The sequence below is a fragment of the Drosophila pseudoobscura genome, chromosome X, assembly GCF_009870125.1.
Source record: "Drosophila pseudoobscura strain MV-25-SWS-2005 chromosome X, UCI_Dpse_MV25, whole genome shotgun sequence".
NCBI lineage: Eukaryota > Metazoa > Arthropoda > Insecta > Diptera > Drosophilidae > Drosophila > Drosophila pseudoobscura.
Genome location: NC_046683.1, coordinates 37,362,926 through 37,374,873, shown reverse-complemented (window position 1 = coordinate 37,374,873; position 11,948 = coordinate 37,362,926). Strand labels below are relative to the sequence as shown.

The 11,948-nt window shown below is 39.8% G+C and overlaps 1 protein-coding gene across 1 annotated transcript; it reads left to right on the top strand.

Annotated features, from left to right (window-relative positions):
• The first annotated feature begins 9,023 nt into the window (after window positions 1–9,023).
• LOC4811715 (uncharacterized) lies at window positions 9,024–9,949 on the top strand. Its single transcript, XM_001352254.4, has one exon. It carries the CDS (start codon window positions 9,088–9,090, stop codon window positions 9,883–9,885), a length of 798 nt encoding a protein of 265 aa, XP_001352290.2. The 5' UTR covers window positions 9,024–9,087; the 3' UTR covers window positions 9,886–9,949.
• The last annotated feature ends 1,999 nt before the right edge of the window (window positions 9,950–11,948 follow it).

The following is an 11,948-nucleotide window of genomic DNA, read 5'->3' as shown; positions in this document are numbered from 1 at the left end:
GGGTATGGAGGTGCTATGGGCACACTGGTCTGGTCAGCTGTAGGTGTGACCGTCGAGGGCTGCGCTACAGTGCTGCCAGTTTTTTAGAGTCACCTAGTCAAGCTAAAAACTAAAAAAAAAATAGCTTAACAATAAGCTAACCATAAAAACACATCAGAATAATGGAAACTTTAATTTTATTGATATACTTTTTAAAAATGTTTAACTAAGTAATGACATGATTTTTTCACTTCATTATGCTATGGCCGAGTGCTCAGCAATGTACAAACAAACCGCAGCCTCCTGCATCTCGGTTTTTGAGGACTTTCTAACAAAATGTATTTTGTTTGTGCCATGCTTGAATTGGACGCAATATGTTTTTTTGCGACAGCATGCTGCCGTAATTCGCACAACTTGGCCCCAGCAGTACGATTTTGTGGGATCAGTCGGCACATTGCGTAGCCACTCCTTAGATTCATTGCTTGTATGTAATGTGCAAACATGTGCAATACTGTGGTGTGACTAAAATTTATCAACAAATAATTACCATACATTTATACACAAAATTGGATGATATACCGAAATACGAACAAGAAATATTATTTTTGTCCGATTTTTCGCTAAAAATTAACAAATATTACAATTACAAAAATAACGAGGGGGAACGTTGTGAGTTGCTGCGGACACCGCAACTCTACGGTTATACCCGATACTAAGTCAGTATGGCTCTCCTCCGGCAGACGCCGCTAATATTAAACGACACGATAAAGAGTGCGTGCGAGAGAGACAGAAAATCAGTCTGAGCGTGACGTCGGGCGCTGCGTAGCCAGTGCAAATTGATTTGTTCCTGTTGGCTATAAAAATGATCTGATCTGATCCAGATTCAACTTCAACAGATTGAACTTTTAAATAAGCTAGATTTCAAGCTATAAGCATTTAAATTGGTTTTCAAGCTATTTGGCTGTAAAATAAGCCAACTCCAGCTTAAAATAATCTAAAATGGCAACACTGCTGTGCTTTGGTGATGATCATCTGCTTGTTATACCCGATACGCCAGTCACAAAACTACTCTCCTAGAGATCGAACGTGCCTACGCTAACTAAAAGCTCATCGCAAAACCTCGCACAAAGTAGAATCACCAACAACTACCAACAATTATAACTAAAACAGTTACAAACACAAATATTCAATTAAGTGACAACCTAACGGAATCAAAACCAGAGGCGCCGTAATGGGGGAACCCCAAGATCGAGGGCCTAGACTCTCTCCCCAAATTGAAACCCTTCTACAAACACCTGGACCGAAATTCGTCAACCTCTCGAGAACAGATCCCAACAAAGACCTCAACTTGGTATCCCCCTTTCTCATAAAAAAACAAGTTGACTACACGAAATGTGCAAAAAAATAAGAAACGGAACAATTTTGATAAAGACGAAAACAAACATACAAGCGAAAAAACTAATACACCTAAAATCTCTTGCAAGCGACATCAACGTCAACGTCACAATACACAACTCTCTTAACTACTCAAAGGGCGTCGTTTACTCTAACGATTTAAGAGGCATTGAAGAAGAAGAAATCCAATTAGAACTTGCGCACCAACAGGTCTCCGAAGTAAAGAAAATTTTGAAAAGAGAAAACGGATCTCTTAAAGAGACTGGCGTCTGCATATTAACATTCAACCTACTAACCCTACCGGAATACATAATGATTGGATACCATAGAGCCCAAGTCAGACAATATATACCACTTCCAATGAAATGCAACAATTGCTTCCAGTTTGGACACCTCCAAAAATTCTGCAAAAACAAAAAACTTTGCTTCAATTGCGGAGAGGACTTTCACATTGACGCGACCACACTAGAGAAATGTAACAAAACCCAGCACTGCATTAACTGCACTCTTCGAACCCACATAACTCCACCAGCAAAAAATGCCCTATCTTTATCACTCAATACGAACTCCAAGCAATCAAAACCACGAACAAATGCGACAACAAAACAGCCCTCTCAATACTACGGACACGGAACACAGATAATACACCCCACTTATTCTCTTCAGTCACCAACACCACACAGGCCTCTACGCATTCCCAACAACAATACACAGCATCACAACACACAACACCACAACAACAACACACAGCATCACAAAAACAACAACACCCCCAACAAGCATCCACATCCAAACGCCAAACTGTAACGTACCCTGATATCGACTCAGAAATATACAGTAAGATAAACACCCTATCAAATTCCCATAAAGACAGCACAACCTCTAACAATGTAAAAATTCTACCACTAACTACCTCTAAGCGCAGATTAGCAGCAATTAAGGCTGCGGACAAATTAAAAAGCTCAAGCAGCAAAAGAACAAGACAGAAGAACCCCAATACTGACGCCTTGAGTAGCAACAACTGCTTAATGGAAATAGAATCCGACTAAAACTAACAGATCAAGTAAAAACAACCCAAATAATCAGCACTCAAGAGATAAAAACTTACAAAAATGACTCTGACAATAATCCAATGGAACCTTCGAGGCTACAGAAACAACTATAATGAATTACAAATTATTATTAAACAATACCAACCGCATATAATTGCATTACAAGAAACACATTTATTTAATATTCACAATATACCCATTCTTATCAACTTCTCACTTTACGCTAAAAACTACTCACCCAATTTTGGGGGAGCAGCAGTCTTCATACACAACTCAATCCAATCAAAGGAAATACATTTACAAACTGACTTCGATGCAACTGCTATTGAAGTTGAATCGAAGAAAAAATTTAAAATAATTTCTGCATACATATCGCCCAGCCAAAATTTTAACGAAAGTAACCTACACAATGTTCTCAGCAATAACTCAAGCTCACTTATTTTAGGTGATTTCAACAGTTGGAGCAAACTTGGCTCACCAAAAAATAACGGAAGAGGCAATACAGTAGCCAAATTCCTAAATAACACCAACTTTATAATCTTAAACGACAAATCCCCCACACACTTTACCACTCACAATACATACACACATATTGACCTATCATTTTGCTCTCCAATACGCTAACTGGAAAATCATCGACGACCTTCACGGAAGTGACCATTTCCCTATCCTCATTACATTCTTTAACAATAACAAACAGAATAAAACACAAAACAACCCAATCTTCGAAATAAACTCAGCCAACTGGGATGCATTTAAGGACAAAACTGATTACTTTAATACAAAACGAGGGGGAACGTTGTGAGTTGCTGCGGACACCGCAACTCTACGGTTATACCCGATACTAAGTCAGTATGGCTCTCCTCCGGCAGACGCCGCTAATATTTAACGACACGACAAAGAGTGCGTGCGAGAGAGACAGAAAATCAGTCTGAGCGTGACGTCGGGCGCTGCGTAGCCACTGCAAATTGATTTGTTCCTTTTGGCTATAAAAATGATCTGATCTGATCCAGAATCAGCAATCTGATAGATATGGTCGTTATCTATGATTCTGCGTTTTTAGTTTTCTCAAATCTGAAATATTGTGGATGCAACAGATTTTCGTCCTTTGTGTGGGCGGAAGGGGGTGGGGCGAAATTTTGAGATACACGTTTTATAGTGAGATCCAAGAGGAGTGCGGATTCCAAATTTGGTTACTCTAGCGTTAATAGTCTCTGAGATTTGTGAATATCCCCAGATTTGCATCCTTTGCGGGGGCGGAAGGGGGTGTGGCGAAATTTTGAAACAAACTCGTCTCGGTCTGATATATTAGGAGTGTGGATACCAAATTTGGTTGCTCTAGCTTTTATAGTCTCTGAGATCTAGGCGCTAATGTTTTACTCTAAGCAAAGCCGCCTATGCTACGTGTGTGTTAGAGAGAGACAGGGCGAGAAAAAATGAAATTGTTTTCTTGATGCTGGCTATAATAATAATACGATCCAATTCAGATTCTGCAGTCTAAAAGATATGGTCATTCTCTACGATTCTGCGTTTTTGGTTTTATCGTATCTTGAAAATTGTGGATGCTACAGATTTTCGCCCTTTGTGGGGGCGGAAGTGGGCGGGGCAAAGTTTTGAAATATTTTTGTAGCAGTGACATATCACAGAAGTCTGGATCCAAAACATCGTTGCTCTAGCTCTTATAGTCTTTGAGCATTAGGCGCTGAAGGGGACGGACAGACGGACAGACGGACGGACGGACAGACGGACAGACGGACAGACAGACATGGCTCAATCGACTCGGCTATTGATGCTGATCAAGAATATATATACTTTATGGGGTCGGAAACGATTCCTTCTGGACGTTACACACATCCACTTTCACCACAAATCTAATATACCCCAATACTCATTTTGAGTATCGGGTATAAAAATTCGCCCTCAAACAATATCAATAATGAATCATCATGTCTAAATAAAATTCTACTACAAAGCGCCCATCTTACCATCCCACAAACATCAATTAAAAACCATCCCAGAAACGTTCCCTGGTGGAACAATGGACTGCAAACTCTCAACAACGAAATAAAACAAGCATGGAACGAACTAAAAAAACACATTACAACTACAAACATCATTAGATTTCGAAAAGCAACGGCAAAAGAAAATAGAATCAGATATCACTTCCATAGAACTTTCCTCCGCACTCTCAAGCTTAAGGACCCAATGATTGCAAATACATCCCCAGCAGTTAAGGATAGAATTTTAAAACTCTACAATAATATACTTAATAACTATATACCCCAAACTTACAAAATAGGTCTTGTTATACCAATAGCTAAACCCGGCTGCATCAAAACATCAATAACCTCATACCGCCCGATTTCTCTAAACTCTTGCTTCGCAAAAGTTCTAGACAAAATCATAGCCAAGAGGTTGTGGTTACTACAAACAAACGTATGCACACAAATCAAGTTGGTTTCAAACGTGGAAAATCAGTTACAGACAATCTAGCGTACTTAGATCATCTCATAATGTTTAATGTTTAGAGTTCAACTATGGACAGTTAAACTGTGTAAAAATAGGAATGTACAAAACATAAGATTATCTGCTACTGGAAAGTACGGTAACACAATGCAAGGCCGAAAGAAGCTAACTTAGATTATTCATTAAAGAAGATTTTACTTTGGAAGCGCAAGTATCAAAGGAAAAAAGATGGAAAAATGTATTGTAATCGCGGCAAAGGCTACGGAAAGATTCATGGTCAGAGTAGTTTTAAGGACAGAGAGGAAGACGGAGAGGAAAGTAATGCCTAGTCGGGCGGGATGGGACAGCAATTCTGATAAGGCTAATGAGGGCCGAAGATTCAACCTCGCCTGAGAGGCGCAGCCGACTCTCATAAGAAGGAAGATGATGAGAGGGGTCCCAATTAAGTCCGCGCAGGGCAAAGATAGGGAATTTTTTTGAACGGACTCAAGCATATCTTGATATTTTTGGTAATGGAGAGACCAGATACAGGAACCATATTCCAAGATAGGCCGTACAAGAGAAACGTAGTGTAGTTTAGTGGTATAGGGGTCAGAAAATTCCTTCGACCATCTTTTGATAAAGCCAAGGACTCCTTTGGCTTTATTCGAAATAGCGGATATATGAGAATTAAAACATAAGTTCGGAACGAAGATAATGCCTAAGTCATTAACTTTGTACAGGCGTTCCAAGGAAATGTTATTAATTGTAAAGTCAAAAAGGTAAGGCTTGTTACGATGGAAGGTCATGACGTTACATTTGGAAATGTTAAGAGGAAGAGCGTTAATAGTACACCAATTGTTGAGAGCGTCGATATCTGATTGAAGAAATGACGGGGACACCGGATCGCTGTAGGAAAAACAGCTTGACATCGTCAGCATACATTAGGACTCGTGAATTCATTAAAACTTGGGGAAGATCGTTTATAATGAGTAAGTAATAATTTTTTCGAAGAGTTTAGAAATGGCAGATAAGTTGGAGATATAACGGTAGTTTGAGACGTCTGATTTAGACCCCTTTTTATACCCGATACTCAAAATGAGTATTGGGGTATATTAGATTTGTGGTAAAAGTGTATGTGTGTAACGTCCAGAAGGAATCGTTTCCGACCTCATAAAGTATATATATTCTTGATCAGCATCAATAGCCGAGTCGATTGAGCCATGTCTGTCTGTCCGTCTGTCCGTCCGTCCGTCTGTCCGTCCCCTTCAGCGCCTAATAGTCAAAGACTATAAGAGCTAGAGCAACGATGTTTTGGATCCAGACTTCTGTGATATGTCACTGCTCCAAAAATATTTCAAAACTTTGGACGAAAATCTGTTGCATCCACAATATTGCAGATTCGAGAAAACTAAAAACGCAGAATCATAGAGAATGACTATATCTATCCGGTTGCTGAATTTGGATCAGATCAGATAATTTTTGTAGCCAAAAGGAACAAATCAATTTGCATTGGCTATGCAGCGCCCGACGTCACGCTCAGACTGATTTTCTGTCTCTCTCGCACACACTCTTTGTCGTGTCGCTTAATATTAGCGCCATCTGCCGGAGGAGCGCCATACTGACTTAGTATCGGGTATAACTGTAGAGTTGCGGTGTCCGCAGCAACTCACAACGTTCCCCCTCGTTATGAATAGGAATTAGGTAGGATTCTCTCCAGACGGTGGGAAAATCACCAAGCTCGAGAGAGAGGTTGAACAGTTTCAAGAGGGGCGCGCAAAGAGAATCCGCACAGAGTTTGAGCACGGCACTGGGAACCAAATCTCGACCAGTGGAGAAAGAAAGTTTACATGATTTTAAATTAGTTAGAAGGCCATCATAATCAATAAAGGGGGGTGGATACAACTTGAACTATTAAAAGGGATAGGATATAAGTGCGAGGCAGGATAGTCGTGGGGTGAGGCGAGAATAGAGGGCATGTTATTAGAAGGAGCAGAGTAGCAAAGTTGAAAAAATGAAGAAAATAGATTAGCGATATCGGAATTGTTATCTGCGTAAGTACAATTTAAGTGTAAAGAAGAGGGATATTGTGAAGAATTACGTTTAGAGTTAACAAACTTAAAGAATTTTTTAGGATCTCGTTTAAAGTTGAGCTTACATTTTGCCAAATAACTATTATAGCATAGGGTATTACAAATTGAAAATTTAGATTTTGCAATTGAGTACTTAGAGAAATCTGACTGCGAACCAGACAGTTTAAACCTCTTATATAAACGAGATTTTATATTCCTTAGGTTTACTAGCCGCGGAGTGAACCAAATAGGGCCAGAAAGGTTTCTGAGAGGGAAAACTAATGGAACAAAGGTAGGAAAGATGAAAAAAACAGTGCTATAGAAAGCGTTAGTGGCGGGTTCGATTTCGCGAAAGTCGTCGGGGAATGACCAATCTATCAGAGAAAGTGCGCTGTTCAAAGAGGTAAAATCAGCCCTCTTGAAGCAAAATATAGCTGAAGGCTTTATGCAGGATTTGGTGGGACCAGGTGAAGGCAGCTGGACATCTATTTCCAGGGTAGGATGGTAAAGGTCTTCGGGAAAAGATAGAGGGGAACTTTGTTCGTAGAGTCGGTAGTAAAGACAAGGTCTAAAATCCTACCAATGCTATTGCATATGCCGTTTATCTGACCCAATGATGAGTCGGACAGAGAATCAACGAAATCGTGCTGTATGATTGGGAACATCTGGTTGGAGTTATAAGCTAGGATAATAGTTTTAACTCTAACCTCGCTGTAAATAAATAAATAAATAAATAAATAAATAAAAATTGGTATTGGGGTATATTAGATTTGTGGTGAAAATGGATGTGTTTAACGTCCAGAAGGAATCGTTTCCCACCCCATAAAGTATATTTATTCTTGATCAGCATCAATAGCCGAGTCGATTGAGCCCTGCCTGTCTGTCCGTCCGTCTGTCTGTCCATCTGTCCGTCCCTATTACCGCCTAGTGCTCAAACACTATCAGAACTAGAGCAACGACATTTTATATCCGGACTTCTGTGATATGTCACTGTTACATGTATATTTCAAAACTTTGCCCCGCCCACTTCCGCCCACACAAAGGGCGAAAATCTGTGGCATCCACAATTTCAAAGATACGAGAAAACAGAAACTACGCCGAATCGTAGAAGAGGACTATATGTTCCAGAGTGTAAAATATGAACCAGATCGTGTAATTATTATAGCCAGAATCAAGAAAACAATTTCATTCTTTCTCCCTCCGTCTCTCTCTAACACACATGTTTCATGGTCGGTTTTGCCAATTGCAAAATATGAGTTCAAGGATCTCAGAATCTATAAGAGCCAGAGCAAACAAATTTGGTATCCACAATACTGCGATATCGGATCTTGACCCTTTTGCGTGAAAATTTCGCCACGTAGCCTTTCGACCACGCAAAGGACGAAAATCTGTTGCATCCACAATATTGCAGATTCGAGAACGCAGAATCATAGATAATGACCATATCTATCAGATTGCTGAATCTGGATCAGATCGGATAATTTTTATAGCCAAAAGCAAGAAATCAATATGCAGTGGCTACGCAGCGCCCGACGTCACGCTCAGACTGATTTTCTGTCTCTCTCGCACGCACTCTTTGTCGTGTCGTTTAATATTAGCAGCGTTTGCCGGAGGAGAGCCATACTGACTAAGTATCGGGTATAAATGTAGAGTTACGGTCTCCGCAGCAACTCACAACGTTCCCCCTCGTTTTATTTAAGCACTGCACCTTACTGATAATAATGGATAATTTAGATGTTTTTCGATTCTTACTCTTTTGCGCACAATTTACAATTTAAAATTTATGGATTGAAGCTTTATGAAGCCTTAAAACAACTACGGCCCACAGTGGGGCCTTCAGCCATTTCAGCTCGCTAAATTAATAACTTCTGAACGAATATACATAAATATATATTTCCATCAAATAAAAGGCAAATGTTTCAAAATTTAGTATGCACGAGTACATGGTAATGTCTAGATGGTTAAAAGTTGAAATTTGTTGGCGGTTATTAATACTGATCAAAAATATATTTATTGTATGTGGTCGAAAACGCGTCCTTCAGGCTTTTACATACATTTACACGAACTTAATCTTTAATCTTTTACTAATCTTTGAAATATCAATCAAAAATCTCATATTATCGTCCGAAAGTCAGATATCCAATATGACCGAGAGACAGGAAGAGGCCTCCCTCATGGAAAATACAACCCTAGGCAACATCATTCTCGATGAGTTTACCTGGGACTTTATGGCCGCCATATTCGACGGGGAGTTATATAGCATTATTGTAGAGATTGTGGCTCAAACTCTCCTTATTGCTATTGGTGTAGCCATAGCCACGAAATGCCTCGTACGGGGTCTTGTCCGAACAGCGGAGCACGCATTTTACTGCGTCCTCGGATTATTTCTAGCCGTTGGCGAGGCGCTGCTGTTCAGACACAGCTGGTGGCTGGTTCGGATGATCGGGATGCCCAGTCTGGAATTGATGCACAGTACTTTGGGCCTGCTGGGGTTCTGGAGCGGATGCATTGGGGTGCTACCCAAGTTGCGGCAGTGGTCCGAGCTGAAGCGACGGCATGGACACACGTCGTGCATCAGTATTAAACACTGTCTGACCAAGCATGGACTCTGCGGCCTGATGGGTCTGCTCCTAACCTTAGGCTGTCTCTTGTCGGGTCTGGCCTTGCTCGGGATCAGAAATGTTTCTCTGCACTGGTCGCACCGTATTTTAGGGCTTTCGGGTTTCTTTTGTTCGATCTGCAGTCAATGGTTTGCCTTCAACTCAGGGTTCGCTCGACGAGAGTGGCGCGAAAATCAGATCAAACTATTTAAGCTGGGATCTCTGGCCACCATTATCACGGTGGCCCACTTTGAGCTCTGGAGTCTTGCGAGGGACGTTGTTTATCTTATGCCCAAGTCTACACTCGGGCCGATTGGCGTTAAAGAAGAAGAATCATCATGATTGACCAACTTCAGTCAGTTAGAACTGAGTAAATTTTGTGACTAAATTTAATTTTTGATTCAAAATTGTTTTTTGTTGTTTATTAAGGTTGTTCAGAAGTGCCAATGTTTTATGATACCTTGTTATGCAAAGACAATCAAAACTAATAATTGGGATATTGCGCTTTATTCTATGGGGAGCGAGTACTAATGTTCGTCCCTACGATCGACGAAAATGAGAACGAATGGAACGAATATATAGAGAAAAGCTTGCAGAAGCCAATTTGTTCCCAGTTAAAATGCTGATACGAATATAATCCGATTGAATTATTTTCTTTAATATGTCTGCACTGCTGCGTTGCGTCGTTTAACGTCTTCTTTTAGTTTTTGCTGGGCAGCAAGGAGACAAAAGGATGCATCGGCCTTAAGCTTTGAGGTCTTCAGGAGCATAAACATAAAAGCATAGGTGGTGGAGAAGTTCATACTTATCGGCAGGATCATTCTACCTTGCAATACCGGCAACATTGGACAGCCTCTAGGACCAGTGCATCTGGAGCGTGATCCCTGGTGGCTGGTGGCGAACGTGCCCAATACTGCCTTTAGACGCACTTAAGCTAGGTACACACGATGCAAACAATTTGCAGCAAGTTGAAAATAATTTGCAGCAAAAGTTGCACAAATGTTCACACCAATGCAAATATTGCATGCAAATTTCTTGCTTCAATAAATTTTTGTTTTGCACGCAAACTTTTGCATTGCTATTTCGTGCAATATATTGCGTTAATGTCTACATGTGTTTTCATTTTTTGTTTGCAGTGCTTGAAAGTGACACTCATTTGCAAGTTCTGTTGTTTTGAGAAAGTCAACGAATAACGACGTGTTTAATTATGTCGGCACAAAAATCGAGAGATGCTGCTATTGCTATATTAGCAACTTCAATAAAACGTAAAAAAGTGAGAAGTTTAGAGTCTGCAAAAAAAAAGAAAGAGAGAAAGAGAAAGAGTGAAAGAGTGGATTTCCAAAAGAGATGAAAAAGGAGTGCATCAGAACCTTTCAAAAGAGCTACAAAATGGGGATGAAACAAACTATTACAATTTTTTCGCATGTCAGTCAGTGATTTCAGTTTTTTATTAGAAAAGTAAAAAACTACATAACTAAACAAGACACTGCTGGTATAAGTAGTTGTCCGATGTACCCTGGCCACTCTTTTTTTTGCTTCACTCTGCGCACATGCAAAAATTGAGTGCGCAAATTATGAATTTTTGTTTTTATTTCATCATCACTTTTGTCTAATTTTTCTGCAATTTCGCGATAAGCATTTTGCTTTTTATGCTTATTTTTATAGTTTGCTGACGACAGATCCCATAAAACAGAATAATTCTCGTACAAATCAATTAATTTTATCGTTTTCTCGCGATCCCACATGTTGCTTTGCTTGCTGCAATATTGCGACTGAAAGCAAACAGCACATGCAAACAAGCAAGCAACTGACTCAATCAAGTTAACCGTAAAATTCTGTATACAGACGAAAAGCAAAAATAGTTGCCGCAAACAGTTATTGCAAATTTTTTGTTTGCTGCAAATTGTTTGCATCGTGTGTACCTAGCTTTAGCTGCATTTCCTTAGCTCGCACAGTGGGGCTTTAGCCGAAAAGAGGTGACAAAAGTCAAACGATTTTTGTGAGCTTTGGATAATATGAATATATCTGATTGAGAGACTTCAAGCCTTTATTAAGAGTATTAAGTATTGTTAATGCTCAACAAAAGCCTTGGCTGTTGCATAGACAGTTCTAAAGAAAAACTATTTTCCAAACCATTTAATTTTTTCGTTGTTTTTCAACATTGACTTGAAAAAGAGCAAAAAGGGATGTCGCAAGAATGAAATTCCATATAAAATAATATTTTGACCGTTTGACTGTGCGATGTTGCTTTACTAAAATCGATCTAGAAGCCGAACGGCTCGAAATCGCAGGATGCGCTGTAAAACTAAGATAAACAAATATTCAAAGAACATACGCTGTGACGAAAAACGTTGTGAGCAGTGCTGCCAGTTTAGCCTATTCCAGGCTAGATCTAGCATTTTTAA